General features: G+C 31.5%; 3 protein-coding genes across 3 annotated transcripts in view; all 3 read left to right on the top strand.

Annotated features, from left to right (window-relative positions):
* The window catches only part of LOC106763726 (rust resistance kinase Lr10-like), a 4,247-nt gene extending 755 nt beyond the window's left edge, over nucleotides 1-3,492 (top strand). The window contains exons 2-3 of the mRNA XM_014647890.2: nucleotides 1,026-1,051; nucleotides 2,142-3,492. Coding sequence (XP_014503376.1) covers nucleotides 1,026-1,051; nucleotides 2,142-3,252 — 1,137 coding nt within the window. The 3' untranslated portion in view covers nucleotides 3,253-3,492. The remainder of the gene's footprint in view (nucleotides 1-1,025; nucleotides 1,052-2,141) is intronic.
* A 1,805-nt stretch (nucleotides 3,493-5,297) lies between these two features.
* On the top strand, nucleotides 5,298-7,649 carry LOC106763725 (rust resistance kinase Lr10-like). The gene is made up of 2 exons (XM_014647889.2): nucleotides 5,298-6,070; nucleotides 6,566-7,649. The coding sequence occupies exons 1-2, from the start codon at nucleotides 5,349-5,351 to the stop codon at nucleotides 7,647-7,649; spliced, it is 1,806 nt and encodes a 601-aa protein (XP_014503375.1). The 5' UTR covers nucleotides 5,298-5,348.
* Nucleotides 7,650-19,192: 11,543 nt separating this feature from the next.
* Nucleotides 19,193-23,985, top strand: LOC106764539 (LEAF RUST 10 DISEASE-RESISTANCE LOCUS RECEPTOR-LIKE PROTEIN KINASE-like 2.1; the record flags this gene model as incomplete). The annotated part of the gene is made up of 2 exons (XM_014648809.1): nucleotides 19,193-19,916; nucleotides 23,555-23,985. Coding segments are annotated over exons 1-2 (1,155 nt in total), but the record flags the coding sequence as incomplete, so codon positions are not given.
* Nucleotides 23,986-23,994: the final 9 nt, after the last annotated feature.

Below are 23,994 nucleotides of genomic sequence, written 5' to 3'. Positions count from 1 at the left end.
TTTTTATCTTTATTTTATAGTCGTTTTTTTTATAGGAGGTACACAATTTTTAATTTCTACCTATGTGAATTTATTGTGATCATCCCTTGAAAAATTAAAATGTTTGATCCCTTTAACTTGCCACACATTTTATTGTATTCCATTGCTTTACCCATTCACTTCACTTTCTATAATTACAATCTTTGTACCATTTTTCTAATTTTTTCTACTTTTCATGTTAAATTAAATCATTTATATTTTTTATTTATTTAATTGATACTCGANTGTCTTCAAATAACATTTTACATAATTATACATATTCAAATTAGTAAGAAAATCACATTTCATCTATATTAACCACTTTTTCAGAATTTTTTGAAACAAAGTTTGAATCATTTAAGTTAATAATTCAATCAAATTTTAGAAAGAAATATAATATTTATTTATCTTTTATATTTTACATGCAATTATAAGAACTTCTGCATTATATTGACATTTATTATTTTAAAATAAATAAAAAGTTGTTAAACTTGTTTACTGTTATATTACCTTTTCGTACGAAAACGGTTTTTTATTAATAATTGTTGAGATTGTCAGAATCCTAAAGTTGATGTTTTCTTTCATTTCAGGGTTTTATGGACTACGGGAAATATTATTTTGGTTATTTGGTAAGATCTTATCATATTAATTTCTCAATACTTTAATTACAACCGTAGAGCTTTTATACCAATGATTAAAATAGACTTTTAATAGTAGTTTTGAAATGATCATTAATAGAAATGTTATTAAACTAATAGAACATTTGGCCAAGGTTAAAGATACAATCGTCTGTATATTTTTCTTAATATTTTTTCTGAATTGATTAGGGATAAAAAAAATAAAGGTGTTCTTCTCTAAATTTGTTTAAATTATTTATATTGTAGTAAAATGAATAAAAGTATGAGTAATATTTAATATTTTTAAATTTAATGGAGAGAGGTATGTATATACATCAATGCTCAAAGTTGTCTATGTTTTAAATTAATAAAACCTTTTCAATGTATTAGGAAGATGGGAAGGAACAAAGTTTTGGGTTAAGTAAGGGAAATAATGGTTGAAGAAAAACTTCCCTAGAAGGTTTTATGACACCAACAAGATGGATACATTGAAAGAAAGTTTATGTGATAGAAGATAGCAAATGGCTGTAAATGTTGATCGAATCAGTGATTCCATAATCAAACAACATCTTAGGTTAGGAAACAAGGATGTTTGGGTCAAGTGAAAGTGAATACTATTATCATTATGAGGACAAAGATGCTTTTAAAAGAGCTTTAAAAGGAGTGACAACCATGGACACTTCAATAGTTGTAGATAAACCCATTGAGGCACGGAAAGAAATGAAATACAATTGCGAGTACCTTTACTTAAATGGTGTAAGTTCTAGTTTTCTCACATTCCTAATTTAAAAAATCTGTAAGTAAATTTTGTTTATCAATAACTTTTTTATCAGTAAAGTTTGTTATAAATATTATTTTATCAATGAACTTTATTACAGAATTAAAGTGAAAATTATAATATCTATTTTATAAGAAAAATTTAACCATAAAAACATTTATCAATAATAAATAATTTAAATGGCCGATAAATTTTGCTAATAAATCCATTATCACCAAATATTTTTATCGTGAATTAAAATCTTAAAATATATTTATAAAAATTATTGATAACTTATGTTTTACATATAATTTTTTTTTTCTATAAAATTTATTGATAAACATTATGTTACCAATTATTTTTTTTTTCTCCGTCCGTAAAGCAGTATTTTCTTGGTATTATTAAATGTTATTTTTCTAAGATAAAAGGACTGTGATTTGCAAATTTGAGGTATGGAAATACGTTCTAAGGGTTTGAAGAACACAAACTGAATCTAAGACGTTTATGGAAACTAAAGAAATTACTTTAAAAGATTAGTTTTTATTTTTGACAACCATAAGTGAATTTATTTATGGATAATTGTGTCAAAAATAGAATTTATTAATAGTTGTTCATGCTAGGTATTAAATTTACTTTCTTTTTTCTAATGTTACTATGTAAATGGATATGTTAAATTTAGATTTTATTAATGAAAATGTGCTTTAAACAAATACTGTACTATATTACATTATCAGTGTTATTTACTAAAGAAAAGAAATCCTTGCAGATATTTCCATTTATGCTTCTATAGTATGGGCCTACAAAATTTTGTTTGGATTGCCATTCCTAATTGTGATTTTCATATGTAAATGGAGGAAAAGACATTCATCAATGTATGAAAATATTGAAAATTACCTTGAACAAAATCACTTAGCACCTATCAGATACTCATACAAGGAAATTAAGAAGATGACTGAAGGTTTCAAAGAGAAGTTAGGTCAAGGAGGATTTGGCTGTGTGTTTAAGGCAAAGTTACGCAGTGGACCTTCTGTGGCAATCAAAATATTAGGTAAAGCCAAAGGAAATGGACAAGATTTTATCAATGAAGTTGCAACTATTGGAAGAATACATCACCAAAATGTGGTTCAATTAATTGGATTTTGTGTTAGTGGCTCNAAGCGCGCTCTTGTTTATGAATTCATGCCCAATGGATCTCTTGATAAATTTATATTTTCAGGAAATGAAAATATAGATTTTAGCTATGAAAAAATATATAAGATATCGATTGGAGTAGCTCGTGGAATTGCTTATCTCCATCATGGNTGTGAGATGCAGATTTTGCATTTTGATATNAAACCCCATAACATCTTATTGGATGANAACTTCATCCCAAANNTTTCTGACTTTGGATTAGCAAAGTTATATCCAATANATAATAGCATTGTNACAATGACAGCAGCAAGAGGAACCATTGGATATATGGCTCCAGAATTGTTTTACAATAATATTGGAGGAATATCNCACAAAGCTGATGTNTATAGTTTNGGAATGTTGTTGATGGAGATGGCNAGCAAGAGGAANAANCTAAATCCCCATGCAGAACACTCAAGTCAACTTTATTTTCCCCTTTGGATATATAATCATATTANANAAGAGGAAGATNTNGATATAAAGGATTTGANCGAAGAGGAAAAGCTAATAGTAAAGAAAATGATAATAGTTGCACTTTGGTGTATACAGTTAAAACCAAAGGATCGTCCATCAATGAATAGAGTAGTGGAAATGCTTGAAGGAGACATTGAAGATTTGGAAATACCTCCAAAACCTACTTTATTTCCTGATGAAATGAGTGTAGGAGATCAAATCGCCAGTTCTATCTAAACAATTTTGAATGAGTTCATCTGGTAGTGATTGAAATTGATAAAGGTAATTGCAGGTTGCGGGCAAAAGGTTGAAAATTCGCATTGCATTGGTGAAAAATACCGAAAAGGGGAAGTAGGTGAAATGTAATAGTAGTTCTTTAATCAATGATAAATATGTTTTGATATCTACAATTCTAGTGCTGCACTTTTATTGTACCTGTTATTTGAATAATAGATGTGGATGTTTTTTAAATAATATGCTTTCTGTGGTAGTGTAGTGCAACTTCTTATTAATCCATGTAAAGTAAATTATTTGAATCCTTGATAAAGTATATTATTTGAAATGCACAACATAGACTNTGTGAATAGCTTGTCAAGATCTAACAATGGTTAATGTTATACTTTGAAGTCATTATTTACATATAGTTGTAACTAATAAAATTATGCTCAACCAATTAATCACCCTTAATCGAGTAGTCTATTGGTTATTGATTTCCCAATGCTACGTTAATTATGTTACCAANATTTAAATTTTTTACATTTATTTGACACTATCTTTATTTACTTTTTCTTCTTTTATATTTTGAAAAAAATACAAAACTTTACATTTTTAGNGCCAAAATNTTTCAGTAGGATTGAGATTCCTAANCCAAAGCATTTAAAGTTGTCGATTCCATCATCCAGTTGCGTTGCTCTCTCTCTTCTCCTTGTCCTAGCCGTGGGGAAAGTTANCTACAAAAGACACTCCGACGCTCAAGTCGGTGACTTTGCGTAATAATTTTGTAGTAAAGATTAGTGATCAGAATTCAAATTACCTGCCTTTTCTGTTAGACAAATATTTATAAATATTACAATGAGCTTACCATTAGGTGTGATTCATTAATCACCAGATTTATTTCCAGACAGGTGGTCATTTTCTTACTGGATAGTTAGCGGCTTGGTCCTTTGACTGACCGGATGGTCCTACTATATAATGACCATTTTATCCTTATATACTGTGTCAAATGAATAGTGTAATAGTACTATTAACTTTTTATTATAATATATGTCATTGAATTAATTGGTGGTTAATGTGTGCACCACTTTTCCATTGACATCCAATAAACTTTTACCCTTACTTTATATTTATTATTTTTCCTTTCATTTTTTTAATAGATACAAAAATTTACTTTTTTTAAAGGATATAGTACTGCTGAAAATAATTGTCGAATTTTTATAGTGACAAAATGCCATTTCTCATATAAAATAATTAGTTGAGGGTGTNATAGCCAAAGTGTTTAACTCTATTACTATAATTTTGTTTGTGTTAAGCAGGGGTAGAATAAAAGCTGGAATGTACATCCGTTATATTCATGGAAAATTAGCTAACTTATTCAAATTCATTAAAATCTATTATGTTAATGTTAATGTTAATGTAATACTGACAGTGAGTGAGAATTACAATTTGAACACACTGACCAATAATAATTATTTTCAATATATGAATTATATGTACATCGTCATTTGACTCTACATATTACGTATGTGGATATCAAGTGTTTATATATCTATTAGAATTTGAGGCTATAACGCTTGTCAACACGTTTCGCTACAAGTCTACACATGTGGTGGAACTTTTAGCCCTTGAATTTGCAGATATTTAAAGTAGAAAAAAAATATCAGATGCATTGTATAAATATTGTTTTTTCAATCAGGATATTACAATTTATTTCGATAATTTTCCTATTTTCTTACAATATATTTAAGTTTTGTCCCTATTCTGAATTATTTCTTTAATTGTGTTCTCGAACTATAATTCCCTAAAGTTATTTTTTGACAGCATATTAACTAAACCATCCGAAAAGAACAATTTAGAATGGCTTTAGAAACTCGAAGAATTCCATTAAAAGAAATCACATGATTAAATACCTAATAAGAATTTGTATTCATGAAACTGAGCTGTGGAAAATTTGTAGTCAAAGTCTACGTTTTAGGTATGTTAAATAATTTTCAAAATGGAAAATTTTCGTTTTTTGGTGCTTTTTCTTATAGTTATCAATCTGTGTTATTTTAAATATCAATATGGAAAAAGAGCAACCCTATTGTTTCCAAATTCAATGAAACAGTTTGGACATTATGTGCAGAGAGAGAGCATTCATGGTGGTGGTGCTACTTCTACTCCCCAAAATTCATGGTGGCTGCCCTCCTTCTTCCTGTGGCAACATCACCAACATAACTTATCCCTTTCGATTACAAGCCGACCCAGAGAATTGCGGTGACGAAAGGTACGAGCTTGGTTGTNAGAATAATGTTACTGTGTTGTACCTGAACTCTACACAATACCATATTCAAGCAATCAACTACGACAACTACACCGTGAGAGTGGTTGATCCTGCACTTCAACACCACAACTGCTCCTCCCTTCCTCTCCGTTCTCTCTCTCGCTCCAATTTCTCTGATACTTACACTGACTCCGCCGATCTATACCAAGCCGGTCTATATCTTTATCAAAATTGGGAATCTCTGAGTTTCGAGCATATAGTATTTCTGAACTGTAACCATTCGGTGAGAGAGAACGGGAAGTATACGGAGAATGGTGAGTGCGTGAAGTGGGACTCAAAAGGTTATGCATATGCAGTGGGTGGAGACCTAAAAGCTGAAGACTTAGAAGTAGGGTGTGACGTGAAGCTTGTTGCTCCCACATCGTTCAGGAGTTTCAATAACCATTCATACGCTGCCATTCACAGGGCTCTCGCCTATGGATTTGAGATCTCTTGGATAAAACTCGCCTGTCAGAAGATTTCTTGTACATTCGGGGACGGCTTCTGCTATTTCGACTCTTCTAGACAGAAGCTTCAATGCTCGTTTGGTGAGTCACTACACACACAGATTGATAGATTATTTTTAATTGGGTATTATTGATAAACCATTGTTTTGTTTATTCAATCAATATTTAGAGAAAACAAAATTTATAATTCATTATTTTCTTTATTTCACCTGTATCAGTCATCATGCTCATGTAAAGAAAAAATCATTCATTATAGCTTTATGAAATTATGCAAATGGTGAAATTTATGCTTTCCTTGTTTTTGCGATGTACAGGTTTACTGGATATCCTGAAAGGTACGAATTTTTATCATCTTAATTTACCATTTATAGATAATACTGTCAACAAATTGAATTTATTGATAGTTTTTTTTGCTAGACATTAAATTTACTCTTTTTTTTTTCTAATGTTACTAAGTAAATGGATATGTAAAGTTTAGATTTTATTACTTTTAACAAATACTTTAATACATTACATTATCAGTGTAATTATACGAGAAAGAAATCCTTGTTACAGGTATTGTCATTTATGCTTCTATGGTATGGGCCTACAAAATTTTGTTTGGATTTCCATTCTTAATCGTGATTTTCATATCTAAATGGAGGAAAAGACATGCATCAATGTATCAAAATATTGAAAATTATCTTGAACAGTATAATATGGCACCGATTAGATACTCATACAAGGAAATTAAGAAGATGGCCGGAGGTTTCAAAGACAAGTTAGGTGAAGGAGGATTTGGTTCTGTCTTTAAGGCAAAGTTATGCAGTGGACCTTGTGTGGCAATCAAAATGTTAGATAAATCTAAAGGAAATGGACAAGATTTTATTAGCGAAGTTGCAACAATTGGAAGAATACATCATCAAAATGTGGTACAATTAATTGGATTTTGTGTTCATGGCTCAAAGCGTTATATTGTGTATGAATTCATGTCCAATGGATCTCTTGATAAATTTATTTTTTCAAAGGATGAGAGTGTACATTTAAGTTATGAAAAAATATATAATATATCAATTGAAGTGGCTCGCGGAATAGCTTATCTCCACCATGGTTGTGAGATGAAGATTTTGCATTTTGATATCAAACCCCACAACATCCTCCTTGATGAAAACTTTCTCCCCAAGATCTCTGACTTTGGATTGGCAAAGTTATATTCAATAGATAACAGTATTATTCCAATGACTGCAGCAAGAGGAACCATTGGATATATGGCTCCAGAATTGTTTTATAATAATATTGGAGGAATATCCAATAAGGCTGATGTTTATAGTTTTGGAATGCTCTTGATGGAGATGGCAAGTAAGAGAAAGAATCTTAACCCCTATGCTGAACATTCAAGTCAACTTTACTTTCCTCTTTGGATTTATAATCACATTAGAGAAGAGGAAATTACTGAAATGGAAGAATTGACAAAGGATGAAAAGACAATAGTAAAGAAGATGATTATAGTGGCACTATGGTGTATACAGTTGAAACCAAATGATCGCCCCTCAATGAATAAAGTAGTGGAAATGCTTGAAGGAGACATTGAAGACTTAGAAATGCCTCCAAAACCTATTCTATATCCAGATGAAACAGTGACAGAGGATCAAACAATAAACTCCAACTAGATATATTCAATGTTGAAACTACTTCGCTTGTAAAGTATATACAATTCCACGATGCACAATAATACTTATTTTCATCCATCTTCTTATTGTAAATACTCGGTTGTTCGTAATGTTTCACTTTGTTTATCATTTTTGTATTTTGTAGTGAAGTATGTGATAAATGGACATGTTATTATACTTTAAAATAGTTACATGAATATCAGATTTCAGAATTAATAATCTCAACAAATATTGACTTTGATTCTAAAACCATATATTTATGCTTTCGATGCTTCTTCTCTGCCCATTACTAGAAGAAAAGCTAAAGTCCTTCGTAGAATTTTGATACCTCTAGATTTTTTAAAACGAAATAGATATTTAATTTTAAAATTTTTAATTACTTGTAACTTCGGTTGTTCACATAGAAAGGGCATATGGTTTTAGTTATTTGAAACCTCTGAGGCCATATATCTTTTTCACAAAAAATAAATAGGTTCTAGTAAATTTTTTTAAAACAATTTGAAAGTTTTAGTACACTTTTCGACTTCGTGTTGTAATAATGTTAGATTATTGTAAAAGAAACGTTGTTCAACGGTAATATTTCAACACTCAATTTTTTAAGTGCTGCAACGGTAAAATTATTTATTGCTTTTATGTTCTTTTATTGATTTTATTCTTCCCTAACTCTATAAATAGAGAGCTCTTTCTCCATTGCAAAACATTCCAAATGAGTCTTTCTCATTCTCCTCTCTTCCTAGTTTTATTCTTATTTTCTATCCTGGTATAAACTCCATCAGAGTTTTTTGCTTCTTGCTAGTTCTGTGATCCTCAAATATATCTCGAGAAGTTTTTATTATATCCTGGGGGACTTGCGCAATACACCGCAAATAATTCCTTAAGAACATCTACATGCCTCAAGAAATTTTTTGTTTGTCAGCATTTTTCTAACAATATTAAAGACTTATATCAAAAGTAAAAGGTACAGGAAACTTACTTAATAATTATGTATTTATTTGATTGATAGAAATTTTGAATGTTTTTGAATAATTAATTGGAACGTGTGATTATTTGGAGAAGTATGAAATTATAGTTGTTCTCATTAGGTTTATTCTCGTTAATATATAATCTGATGTAAATATTTGAATGATAATTTAAAAGGAAGTGAATAAAAGCTAGTATAAAAGAATAAATTAGGAATTATGGTTTTCTTTGAATTATAATTAATAATTTATGAGAAATTGAAGTTTCTTATTTATGAAGGATTAAGGATGATGATAATGTAAATTAATTAGGAATTTAAAATCTGTTAATGTTAGTTTCCGTAAATGATAATTTCTAATTACCTCCCGAATTATTAATTGGATGATTCAATTAAATCTACCTAATCATATTTATTTATTAATTGATAATTTATCTATGAATGTTTTGTTAGATATGTGTCTTTTGTTTGAATGATTGGTGATATTTTTTAATATTCTCTCTAATCAATGAAAATTTGTTTGAGGGTCATTAGATATTGATTATTTCTATGTCCACATGAAATTAATTTTATTTTTATGAGATGTGAATTTTAAAGAGAAAAATAATTTAAATGAATACGTAAATATGGTGGCTGTAACGTAACAATGTTATATTAGGCAATCAATTATGCTTAAAGTATTCTGAAATGAAAAAAAAAAAACTGTAGCATTAAAGCCAATTAATTTTGATTAATTGCTTTGAAAAAAAAAATGGAGATTCTCTTATACATGCTTTGATGTAGAATGGATTTGGTGAAATATATGGGAATACCTGTTATTCTTTTATAATTTGAGAAAAATGATATATGAATTATGGCATGATAGATATTTGTATTAGGAATCCTTTCAATATTGTAATTGCCGTGAACTTTTCTTGATAGGTTGAATGTTGTTTTGCATACTTTAGTGGTTTTACTCAAATTGTTGTCATACCTATGTTTAGTCTATGGAATGTTACTTTCATTCTTCTTTTTGTTTTATGTGATAATTATGTACACGAACTAAAATATTATTTTAAAAAGGCAAAGAATTTTTTTTTAATTGATGCTGAATCAAATATACTCATTCTCTGTTTTGTACTAAAAAAAAATTGTGAACGCTATACTTGTTAAGCGTGTAAGAGAGATATATAGTCGTGATTTATGTGTGAAGTGTGTTGAGGAAATAATTACTGGTAGTATTGTTGGAATTGTTGTTTGGGCTATAATTTGAGGCATAACTATTTTAATGATCATCTCAATTATATTTTGCCATTAAGTGATTTTAGCTTTGCCTTCAACATACTGGTTTAGTTTAGTTTAGATGTAGTGTAGTTTATTACAACATTGGAAGGGAAGTCAGACCTAGTTTTGAAGGGTTATTTTCTTATTCCCTGGTCTCATGCAAGGAGACTTTCTCCTTCCTCTCATCTTTCCTAATTTTTTCTTTGCGAGCATGATCAACGAGAGTGCCGAGTTGGAGGCAAGAGGCCAGCAATGGCAATAGGCGTGTCCAATTGGTGTCCGTGGTGGGTCACAACAACGTCTCTTCGTGACAGTAGGTATAACCGCGACAACGTCGGGATCGTGGAAGCATGCTCCTTCAGAGCAAACCGTGATGAGGGTCGTACCTTTCCTTACAATGGTGAGAGTTCACGGAGGCCACGGCTACGTGTTCTGAGGACTTTGGGTTGCTACAGCTTAAACCTATTGGGTTTAGAGATCCCATAGAATCTATTCAGTTTATATAATTTTAGATGTTATAATCATAAGGAAGGGTTACTATCCCAAGAACTATATATTGAGAAACTTCTTAAGAAGTTTTATGTTTTCAAAACCAAAGTTTTATGTTTTCAAAAGGTTTATGCCATTGAAGAACTATATATTGCTAGGCTTATGAGATACTTAAGAGGTATGCCATTGAATATAGTGGATTTCCCGTTGTACTAGAAGGGTACAGTGATGCTAATTAGATCTCTGATTCAGACGAGACAAAATCCACTAGTGGTTATGTATTCACACTTAGGGGTGGTGCGATTACATGGAGATCAGCCAGACAAACTATTGTTGCAAGATCAACAATGGAATCCGAGTTTGTTGCTCTTGAGATGGCTGGTAGTGAGACTGAGTGGTTGAAAAACTTCTTAGCAAACATTCCACTAGGAATGAAATAAACCCCATCAATCTCAATATACTATGATTGCCAATCGGCAATAGCTATAGCTAAAAGAGAAGAATTACAATGGAAAGAATAGACATATTCAATTGAGACATAATTTGGTGAAGCAACTACTAAAGAATGTATCTACTTCTATTGATTATGTGGAGTCAGAACGGAATCTAGCGGATCCTCTCACAAAACCCCTGGGAAGACAAATGATATTTAAAACATTGAGGAGAATGGGGCTTAAGCCACTTGCAAACAAACAAGTGATGATAACCCAACCTTTGTGATTGGAGATCCCATGAATAAGGTTCATATGGGTAAAAACAAGTCACTTGTTAGTTCTAATAGCACTAAATTGATTTTAATCAATTATGTCCCTTCCTATGGTGTGTGTGATGGTGTGTGTGATAGTACTAGAGACTGCATTATTGAGAGACTAAACTTTGTTATTAAAATTCTCTGTGTTGAAAGAATTTTAGCTTAAACAAAGTTTTTAATGATTTCGTATCCCTTATGGGTGGTGTATGATTTACAGCATGCACTTGATGAAATCACCTATATGAGTGTAAGTGGGGCCGCTTGCATGAGATCTTGGCATGATCTCTAGAGCACTCATGAATACCGGGCACGCGCATGACCTAGTAAGCGCAACACAACGCAACACAGTGATAACAACAAGGATTGTACGGGTGTATTGTGGTTGATAAACCTCTAACACACGTCAAGTGTCTTTGGTTCATATAGTTTGCTATACCAACTACACTGTGTGTTAAGTTTCTCAATCTCAGACTGGTTCATATAGCTTGATATACCAGCTCTGATGCATTACATCCTATGAGACCCTAGGATAAAAGTTTCTTTTCTTTTCTCTCAACTTTCTTTTGCAATAAGTGGGGGATTGTTGTAATAATGTTATATTATTGCAAAAAGAAACGTTGTTCAACGGTAATATTCCAACAGTCAAATTTTTAAGTGCTGCAACGGTCAAATTATTTATTGCTTTTATGGTCTTTTATTGATTTTATTCTTCCCTAACTTTATAAATAGAGAGCTCTTTCTCCATTGCAAAACATCCCAAATGAGTCTTTCTCATTCTCTTCCTCTCTTCCTAGTTTTATTCTTATTTTCTATCCTGGGTATAAACTCTATCAGAGTTTCTTGCTTCTTGCTAGTTCTATTATCTCGAATATATTTCGAGAAGTTCCTATTGTATCTTGGGGGAGTTGCGCAACACACCGCGGGTAAGACCTTAAGGATAGTGACTCTACACGCCTCAGGAATTTTTTTTGTGATTTTGTCAACATTTTTCTAACACTTCGGTCGATACCAAAAAATGTTTATGGCTTTGGTTCTTTTGCAACCAAAACCTTATGTCATTTTTAAATAAATATAAAAAATATGAAAAATTTTAGCTTACCTTTAGACTTCATTTCGATTCTTTTACAATTGTTATACGTTCGTGAAATTTTCAAAATTGTTACCTTGTTATTTGTTTTGGTTTCCTAAAAAACGAAACATATTAAGCGATTTAAAATGTGAAATATAGATTAATAGACTAAGAAAAGAGATAAAAAAAATCAACTATTTCTATTTTGGTTTAAATATGTTTTTAGTCCTTCTACTTTGGGGCGATTTTGGTTTTAGTCTCTCTTTCAAACTAAATACAATTTAGTTTTTCAACTTTAGAAAACTCTGGTTTTAGTCCTTTTTACCAAATTTTTTAAACTTTATTTGCTGTTTCAAGCATGTTTCTCAGTTAACATTGAAGCAAAAATGCGTCAAACAGCAAATAAAGTTAAAAAAATTTGGTAAAAAGAACTAAAACCAGAGTTTTCTAAAGTTGAAGGACTAAATTGTACCTTAGTTTGAAAGAGAGACTAAAACCAAAATCGCCCCAAAGTATAGGGACTAAAAACATATTTAACCCTTCTATTTTTGTAATTGATCGGACAAAAGCAAAAAACTTGTTATAAGAATCACTCTCACAATCTCCGATCTTCGTATAGATGAACACATGATAAGAAAACTTAAAGAGAAGGAAAATAGTTCTAAAAAAAATATATTGAAAAAATGATGTATTTTAAAATAATGAAACTTATTTATAAAGTTCTACACAACTTTTTAAGCTCTTACAAAAATCACTATTTCCTACTGCACAAATTTGTAGTTAAGTCACAAAATATGAAGGTAAAACAATTTTATTTACAAATTACTTATGAACAAAAATCAGTTAGTAAATTAGTTGTAACTAACGTTATATACAAATTTTTCATAAGTGCATCTATAAAAATATCTATAAATAATTTCTGTAGATAATTAAATAAGAATATATTTATAAATAATTATCGACATATATATCTATATATAATTACTTATTGATATATCCGTATACATATATCCAATAGATAATAGCTTCGTCACAATGGTGCAGCAAGAGGAACCATTGGATATATGGATCCAGTACTGTTTTATAATAATATTGGAGGAATATCTTACAGAGCTGATGTTTATAGTTTCAGAATGTTGTTGATGGAGATGGCCAGCAAGAGGAAGAATCTAAATCCCAATGCAGAATACTCAAGTCAACTTTATTTTCCTCTTTGAATATATAATCATATTAGAGAAGAGGAAGATATAGATATAAAGGATTTGAGCGAAGAAGAAAAGCTAATAGTAAAGAAAATGATCATAGTTGCACTTTGGTGTATATACAGTTAAAACCAAATGATTGTCCCTCAATAGTAGTGGAAATGCTTTAAGGAGACATTGAAGATTTGGAAATACCTCCAAAACCTACTTTATTTCCTGATGAAATGAGTTTTGGGAATCAAACCTCCTGTTCTATCTAAACAATTTTGAATGAATTCATTTGGTAGTAATTGAAATCGATCAAGGTAATTGCAGGTTGCGGGAAAAAAGAGGGTGAGAAATGGCATTGCATTGGTGAAAAATAAGAAAAGGGGAAGCAAGTGAAATGTTATATTTGTAGTTCTTTAATCAATGATAAACATGTTTTGATATCTACAATTCTACTACTGCACTTTTATTCTGTTGTTTGAATAATAGATGTAAATGTTTTTTAAATAGTATGCTTTATGTAGTAGTGTAGTGCAACTTCTTATTAATGCATGTAATGTAAATTAATTCAATCCTTTCATAAAGTATATTATTATGCACACCATAGCTTGTCAATGGTTAACTTTATACTTTGAAGTCATTATTTACAAAAATAAATTTGGTTGCAAATGTAGTGGCAAAAATAAATTATTTATTTGTAACTTTATTAAAATCAGTCCCTAATATAACATTTTATCGATAGTTAAAAACATTAATTCAAATTTTACATAAATAACCACCAATTTAGTGACTATAATTTAGATTTTTTATTGTTAATTCAATCATTAATCAAATTGTTGTCATTAGAAAAGTAATAATTCATTATTTTGATAGATTTATGATTGTCAGAACCTCAAGCATGTTCAAAAGACACTATCTATTGACTATCATAAATCAACTTGTATAACAAGGTACGAGTAGTTAAGTTTTCCAAATGCAACTAGCAATCTATCTGTTAGATGAAGAGATGACGAGATCTTCATGACTAGAGCCATCAAAATGGATCACAACCCACGAGCTAACCCGACTTATCACAGGTTCGGGTCGGGTTGAGTTTGAAAAAAATAATTTTTTTTATGCGGTCAGATTTCAACCCGACTCATTTAAACTCGGCTCATGCGGGTTGAACCCGTGGTGAGCTGGGTTGGCCCGCCAACCCACCTACCTAATTTTATTTTTTTAATTTTTTATTTTATTTATGAAACCCTAAAAAATAAAATACTTTTTTCACACACTGTGTATACCAAAAAAGTAACCTCTGCTCTCACAGAACTTGCTCTCATTTACGGTGTTGTCACTCTTCTTCACTTAAATTTTTCAAGGAGCAGGTTTTTTGTATATTTTATGTGTTTGTTTTTGGATGACCTTTGGATTATATTGTACTTTTTATTATTATTTTGAATTGTCTTCAGTTTAACATCATTTTTTGGGAGTGAAATTCGTTTAAATTTGAATATAGAAAGTTTGTAATTTTTTATTTAAGAAAAACTCTAATTAAATGGACTAGTGAACCAACTCGTTTACCCACCAACCCGTGGTGGGTCGAGCCAAGTTCAAATTTTTCTGGCTCACTAATAAATGAGTCGGGTCGGGTTGGCTCACTAAGTGACCAACTCGTGGTGGGCCGGGCCGGGTCGAGTTGGGTTACCCGTTTTGACAGCTCTATTCATGACTGAAGGAACCAATTATTATTACAAGGTCAAGTCGTTCGGCCTGAAAAATGCTAGGGCCACCTATCGGTGTTTGATGTTCAATGTGTTCGTTAACCTCATAGGAAGTATAATGGAGGTCTAAGTAAATGACATTGTCATGATGTCCACAGTTGCTGACAACCATCTAGCGCACCATTAAGTCATCTTCGAAAAGGTATGCCTTAATAATAAGAGACTTAATACAGAAAAGTGCTTTTTTAATGTAGGCGGAAACAAATTCTAAGGGTTCATGATAACCCAACATTAGATAGGGGCCCGTCCAGACATGTGTGAAGCTATACTCAACATGATGAACTCGACTAATCTCAAGGAAGTTCAAAGTCCAAATGGAAAACTGGTTTCACTCTGATATGTTGCCGTTGAAACTATTAAATTAATACTAATTTCAAGGAAACTTCAGTATTGTCAAGTAGTTTTTAAGAAAGTATATAAGGTTAAAATAACATGAGTCGTCTCCCAATGAATACGGAATTACTTTTCAATATTTGACTCTTAATTATGAATGTTATTCAAGAATAAAAGTGACAAACTATGCCAATGAAGTTAATATTTGAAGAATGTTTGAAGAACAAATAGGAAACTTAGAAACAATTATAATGAAATAGACTAATTCAAATCCTCTTTCAAGATAGATTCATTATTGGTATCCACATATTATTGTTCAATTGATCATTTTTCGGGTTTCAAATTAATTAAAGTACATTCTTAATTAACTTGAGGGTGACTATACAGTTAAGCAAAGTAGATTTTCAATCAAATGCAAGACCTTTCTAGATTATTCACAATGAATTCAACCAAAGTATATTTTCAATCAAATCTTATTGTGTTTAATCATGTTTATTCTTAAATCTCCTAAAGAAATTAGAAGTTAATTAATCAAAGTAAATTCTCAATCAATTATGTTTAATTTTCCTTAAAAATAATACTCAAAAGCAACAAAAATGTTTTTTTTTTACCTTGACAAGAATTGACCTTACTCTTATGCATTATCTTTTAAAATAAGACATTAAGGGTTATGTAGTTCCTTATAAAACTATTTGAAAACGATTTTAGAAAATGATTTGATGGTTTAGAAGTAAACTCGAAAGATTGACCTTACTCCTACATATTTCCATTCATGATGGAGTTCTTTAATGAAAGATCGTTTGTTTGGAAATGTTGACATTTCTAGTTTTTGAAGATCTTGATAGTTGAGAAAAATAAAGATAGTAAGTATTAAGACGAGACAGATAGTTACAAGAACACTTATACCTTTATAAATATACTTTTAGGAAGAGTAGCACTTTTTTAGCCATGTCCAACTTTTATTCTCACAAGCCGTGAATGAACAGAAGATCAAAAAGAAGAAAAAGAAGTAGGTTCATTACCTATGCCTAGCCTTGGATTTTATTAACCTTGTTAATTCATAGTAAATTATCCTCTTGTTACTGATTTCATTAAATTATTTTATTTTATGTCGACTTTTGCTTCACCAAATCAGCTCACAATTTGCTTCATCTGCTCATAATATTAGTAGTTCACTTGATTATTTATTCCCATGGCTGATGATGCAGTGCCAGTTCATTTCTACATGCATGTACTTGATTGATTGCATATTTGTTAAATGCCGCATTTTCAATTTACACAGCTACACATTTTTACAACATTGATAATTTTTTTCTTAATTTTAAATAAAAGGCAAGGAAATATTGAAATTCTTTTCAAACTCTATAATGATTGTCTGGAATTATTGTAGTAAATGGCTGAAGTTTTTTCAATTTTCGTATTGGTCTTTGAAATTATTGTAGTTGACTTGAACAAAGAAGGAAAAGCCAAAGGTCGAAGTTGATAATATTCTCTCTGATATCGAAGTTTTAAGCCGAGCCGAGAGAAAATAGAAACCTCGCGAGAGTAGGAAGGTGGGTTCCCCTTCTTTTTTTTTTTTTTTTTTTTTNGTTCCCCTCTTTTTTTTTTTTTTTTTTTTTTTCCGAACCGCATGAAACGAGGAGCGGGAGAGCGATAATGCAGCGCATGAAACGGGAGCATCCAATGTTCGTTTGGAGATGAGAGAGCACAATGCAGCTGATAATTCCAACTTTACTACTAAGTGATCTTATAACTCAAATCTAAGAAAGGTAATATTAAGTACCTTAAAAGATGTATTCTCTTTATTTCATCGGGAAAGAAAAAAAAAAACAATAACGAAAGAAAAATCACACACCGTTGTCCACATTAGTACGCTTTTGATATCTTATTTTTATCATAAATTGAAGTTTCAGTTCATTAAGGATTAAAATATGATTGTGGTGTGAATTTTGAATCTACATATATAGAAGCATGTGATTGAGAAAATTTTTTATTTGTTAGAAAACTTCTTAGGTTCTAACAAACTTGATTAGAAAAGACATATTAGATATATATATATTTCCGAGCGTAATTTATAGTCAGAAAATTGTAAGCTAAAGTTTGTCTCACTTTTTATATCCAACGTGTTTCGGTTGGGAACGAGATATCAAAGGACCACCTTCAATTCGCTCTTCACTTTGCTATCACTCCAGCAAAATCTATCGAAAAACAGTCTAACCCATACCTGAAATCTGCTCTTCTATTTATAGGAGAATAATTCCACCAAAATAGGAGCAGTGATAGGACAGGTCCAAGTGCTCCGTAACTTCCTCCGCCAACTCAGCCTCTTAATCAGGACTGTTTACCTGATCCCTAGATTTTCGCTCCGTCAAATCGCACACTCTCTTCAGTAACCATTCCATAACTACCACCTTTATTTTCTTCCATCTCGAGACAATACTTCTCCCGATCTTCCCTATGATATTTCCGATCATCCTGACGTCTCCCTTTAGGATCTCGCACACTATGCCTACTCATTATCCGGTAACTATCATATTTATTTTCTTCCCCTATCGGTACCACATCTCTCCGATCTTCCTCACAAAGATCCCTGTCAACCCAAATCCCTTTCACTACACAACGTATTTAAAATTTCGTATTTATTAATAAAATCAGTGGTGGAAACGAGATAAAAACGCGGTTTCTCAATCAAAGTAAACGTATCACAAGTCATCAGATAATTGTCTAAAAGAAAAAATATGGTTCTCTCTATGTATATATATATATATACAGTTTGTGTTGTTTTAAATATCATTATCTAACTTTGATTTTTGCACTATTCAACGAGAAACAGTTTGGGTTGGACATCATGTGGAGAGAGGAAGCATTGTCGGTGATGAGAAAAGAATGAAAATGAAATAAAAAAATTCATATATATTTAATATATGAAGATGATATGGAATTTTAATTCAGAGATACAGATACAATAATAAAGCACGTCTCTTCGCCGTAGTATTAATTATTTATATGTACCAATCAATAACTATTAATTAGTTATATGTACACTGTCATTTGACTACGTCAATTATATATTTGCATATATAAAGTGTTTATGTAAGAGAAAACCTGTTAAACTCATATAAAGCTTATCAACATGGATAATATTCTTTTGGTCACAAGTCTACACTTGCGGAACTTTTAGCCCTTGGATAATTTTCAAATATTTGAAGTAGAAAAAAATCAAATGCATTATGTAAACATTGCTTTTGGATCACGATATGAAATTTCATTTTGATAACTTTTCCTTTATTTATTGTAATATATTTAGGGTTTTGTCCTTATTTAAATAAGTCATGGACTATTTATTCAATTTGGCTCCCAAACTAATTCCCTAAATATTCTTTTAGACTGCAGGTAAATAAAACCTTCAAGTTAGAACAATTTAGGATGACTTTAGAAACTCGAAGAACTCCATTAAAAAAATGTACATGACCAAAAGCCTAATAAGAATTCACGCCCTTGACGAGTATTTAAAAGTTTGTATTCATTAGGATGAGCTGTGGAAACCAGATAGACACCCCGTTTCTCAGTCAAATTTGCGTTTGAAGTATCGTAAGTCTTCAAAGTATTCTCAGAAAGGAAAAATGTGGTCCTTTAGGGTTATGTATTGAGTCTGTGTTGTTTTAAATAACATTATATAACTTGGAATTGGTTGCTCTTGAATTGAAAGAGAAACAGTTTGGACATGATGAGGTTCGAGAGAACATTGTTGGTGGTATTGCTACTTATTCTACTCCACCATATTTCTGCTACCAAGGACCACCAAGAACACCGTTGTCCACCTTCTTCCTGTGGTAACATCACCAACATCACTTATCCTTTTCGATTACAAGGCGACCCAGAGAGCTGCGGTGACAAAAGGTACGAACTTGGTTGTGAGAATAATGTTACTGTGTTGTATCTGAACTCTACAGAATACCATGTTCAAGCAATCAACTACGACAACTACACCGTGAGAGTGGTTGACCCTGCACTTCAACACCACAACTGCTCCTCCCTTCCTCTCCGTTCCCTTTCTCGCTCCAATTTCTCTGATACTTACACTGATTCTGGGGATCTATACCAAGCCGGTCTATATCCGAATTTTAATTGGGAATCTCTGAGTTTCGAGCATATAGTGTTTCTGAACTGTAACCATTCAGAGAGAGAGAATGGGAAGTATGTGAAGAGTGGTGAGTGCGTGAAGTGGGACTCAAAGGGCTATGCATATGCTGTGGTTGGTGACCTAAAAGCTGAGGACTTAGAAGTTGGGTGTGACGTGAAGCTTGTTGCTCCCACATCGTTCAGGACTTTCAATAACCATTCCTACGCTGCCATTCACAGTGCTCTCGCCCATGGATTTGAGATTTCTTGGATAAATCTCGCCTGTCAGAATCATTGTCCTAAAGGTTTTTGCTATTTCGACTCTTCTAGCCAGAAGCTTGTTTGCCATCCATTAGGTGCGTTATATATTAACTTTGTCTACTTTTCATGTTAAATGTTCATATTTATTTAGTTAAAGCACAATTTTAAATTTCTACCGAGGTGAAATTTTTGTGATCATCCCTTGAAAAATTTAAAATGTTTGATCCCTTTAACTTGCGACCTTTTCACTAGTGCAAAAATGTTGTTTAACGTTATACAGTACACGTCGGTTTGCTGGTAACCCGACGTATATGAGTGGACGGTGGCATTATCGTCAATAGCTTGGTAAACTAGACGTCGAATTTAAGGTAAGGCGACGTCTATGATATTGTAGATGTCCCCACTCCAGCAAACTGACGTCTAATGGTCTGAGGTAGGTAATAAGACAGTCCATTAACGTCGGTGTTAACGGGTGCCAACGTCTGCTGGGCTGCAATTAATGTTCTTCACCTAATTCTGAGGCGCTTAGACGTCACATAGTCAAAAAGCGACGTCTAAGGCCTGTCTGGAATGCGGGAAGATAAAAAGTTCTTCACGTCGGTGTAGAGGGAAGCAACGTCTATGTGCCTGTAATTAATTATGTTCACCAAATTCGAGGGCCCTAGAAATTGGGTAGAGGGACACCGATGTCTACGTTACTATATACGTCGGCGCTCCTTCATACCAGTCATCAACATCCCTGACAGGAAATGAAACGTCAATCGGTTCAGCTTCCTAGACGTGGGCTCCCCTGGAAATCGACGTCTAATGGGCATTTAAAAAGTCAGTTAAAATGTTAACATGGACGTCTTATTAATGAGATCACAGAAGTCTAGGTGACTATAGACGTTGGTTTCAGGAGCAACCGACGTCCCATTTCATTTTAAATAAACTGCAAACTCTTTGCTGCATTCAATTTCTGATATCATCTTCCTCTTCACCTTTTTCTCTTGCGGCACCTCTTCTTTTTCTCTCTTGAGGCATTCTGTTGTTGTTTCTGATATCTTTATCATCTGTCTCCTCTCCTTTTTCTCTCTTGTGGCATCCCAGGTACGTGGTTTTTTTTATGCTTACCGTTTAACTTTGTTTAGTCTTTCATCGATTATCTTCTGGTTCAACTGATTGAAATTTGCTTTCTTTGTGTTGTGTTTTAGTGCAATTTTGTTCCTTTCTTGGGGTAACGTAGTAAAACATTCTCCATTTGCTAGCTGTCTCCCAAAAAAAGCGGCGTCTAGTGAATTTCTTTTGATCATTTCAACCCAAAGACGACCCTGGGTTGTTGCCTAGTTATCGTTTCACCGTGATTTTTTCCTCTTGCGGATGAAAATGGAACTAAGCAACTACTCAGGTTCGATTTTAGGTTGAAAAGATCCATAAAAAATTCAAAAGGCACAAGCCTTTTTTGGAGGAAACTAGCAAAAGGAGATTGTGCTACTAGGCTATCCAAAGACGGGAACAAAACTGCATTAAAACACAATCACTAGATTAAATGGCGGTTAATGTATACACTGACGTCTATAGTACCTTTTAGAAGTCGGTTAATGCTCAGACTGACGTCTATGTAATGACTTTAGATGTCCAGTTAGTCCTACACCAGACGTCCAGTAAGTCCTACACTCGACGTCCAATTAATCCTACAATCGACATCCAGGTAATCCTAGACATTGGTTATATTAATGTCTGACGTTCCATAGACGTCATCGGAAATGACGTCGGTTCTTTTGTACACGTTAAAAGCTCAAAATAACTGACGTTAAACAGTGTTTTTGCACTAGTGTTTATTGTATTCCACAACTTTACCCAGTCACTTCACTTTCTATAATAACAATCTTTATACGATTATTCTAATTTTGTATACTTTTCATGTTACATTAAATCATTTATATTTTTTATTTATTTAATTGATACTCGATTTTCTTCAATTAACATTTTACATAATTATACATATTCAAATTATTAGGAAAATCATATTTCATCCAATTTTTGAGAATTTTTTGAAACAAAGTTTGAATCATTTATGTTAATAATTCAATCAACTTTTAGAAAAACATATATATTTCTTTTTATCTTTTATCTTTTACATGCATTTATAAGAACATGTGCATTAAATTGACATTTATTATTTTAAAATAAATAAAAAGTTGTTAAAGTTATTTACCGTTATTACTTTTTCATATGAAAACGGTTATTTATTAATAACTGTTGAGATAATCAGAATCCTAAAGTTGATGTTTTCTTTCATTTCAGGGTCAATGATATTAGGTTTGCTACCGATGTTAATTGGTAAGATCTTATCATCTTAATTTCTCAATACTTTAATGACAAGAGGAATAGAGCTTTTACCAATAGTTAAAATAGACTTTTTAACAGTAGTTTTAGAATTATCATTAATAGAAATGTTATTAAAATAATTGAACATTTGGCCACCATTGTGTGACAACCATTGACACTTTCATAGTTGTAGAAAAACCCATTGAGGAACGGAAAAAAAATGAAATATAATTGCGAGTACTTCTACTTAGAGATCTAAGTTCTAGTTTTCTCACATTCCTAGTTTAAGAAATCGGTCAGTGAATTTTGTTTTATCGATAAACTTTTTTTTTATTCATAAAGTATGTTATAAATATTTTTTGTTGATGGAGTATAAACAAAGTGTCACATCGGATAAAAGAAGAATTCAACATGAATTTATATACATAGATAGGTAAGAAATATTTTAAAGTGATACTAAAATCTTAAAATATATTTATGTAGATACTTCAATTGGTAAAAGACCTTTTAAAGTGATACTGAAATCTTAAAATATATTTATAAAATNTATGGATAAATTATGTTTCACATAGAGATATTTTTTTTCTATAAAATTTATTGATAAATATTATGTTATCAATTAATTTTTTTCTCCGTCCGTAACGGTATTTTCTTGGTATTATTAAATGTTATTTTCCTAATATAAAAAGACTATGATTTGCAAATTTGAGGAATGGAAATACGTTCTAAGGGTTAGAGGAACGTAAACTGCACCTAAGACGTTTATGGAAGCTAAAGAAATTACTTTAAAAGATTTGTTTTTATTTTTGACAACCATCAGTGACTTAGATCNTAGTACACATTAATGTTACTCACAAATTTATTTATGGGTTAAATATGTTTTTAGTCTCTGTACTTTGGGGCAATTTTGGTTTTAGTCCATTTTTAAACTATGGTAGAATTTANTCCTTCAACTTTAGAAAACTCTTTTTAGTTTTTTTTACCAATATTTTTTAACTTTATTTGTTGTTTACACTGTTTGACACATTTTTGCTTCAATGTTAACTAAGAAACGTGCTTGAAACAACAAATAAAGTTAAGAAAAATTGGTAAAAAGGACTAAAACAAGAGTTTTCTAAAGTTGAAGGACTAAATTGTACTAAATTGTAACATAGTTTGAAAATGGACTAAAACCAAAATCGCCCCAAAATATAGGGACTAAAAACACATTTAACCCTTTATTTATATTTATAGATAGTTGTTCATGCTAGACATTAAATTTACTCCTTTTTTTTTCTAATGTTACTAAAAATGGATATGTAAAGTTTAGATTTTATTGATGGAAATTTCCTTTAAACAAATACTTTTGCTATATTACATTATCAGTGTAATAACTCAAGAAAAGAAATCATTGCAGGTATTGTCATTTCGGCATGGGCCTACAAAATTTTGTTTGGATTGCCATTTTTAATTGTGATTTTCATATGTAAATGGAGGAAAAGACATGCATCAATGTATCAAAATATTGAAANTTACCTTCAACAAAATCACTTAGCACCTATCAGATACTCATACGAGGAAATTAAGAAGATGACCGGAAGTTTTAAAGAGAAGTTAGGTGAAGGAGGATTTGGCTCTGTGTTTAAGGCAAAGTTGCGCAGTGGACCTTTTGTGGCAATCAAAATGTTAGGTAAAGCCAAAGGAAATGGACAAGATTTTATCAATGAAGTTGCAACTATTGGAAGAATACATCACCAAAATGTGGTTCAATTAATTGGATTTTCTGTTAGTGGCTCAAAGCGCGCTCTTGTTTATGAATTCATGCTCAATGGATCTCTTGATAAATTTATATTTTCA

Source organism: Vigna radiata, chromosome 6 (assembly GCF_000741045.1).
Source record: "Vigna radiata var. radiata cultivar VC1973A chromosome 6, Vradiata_ver6, whole genome shotgun sequence".
Taxonomy (NCBI): Eukaryota; Viridiplantae; Streptophyta; class Magnoliopsida; order Fabales; family Fabaceae; genus Vigna; species Vigna radiata.
Note: the sequence above shows the minus strand (reverse complement) of the source record. Positions and strands in the feature narration are given on the sequence as shown.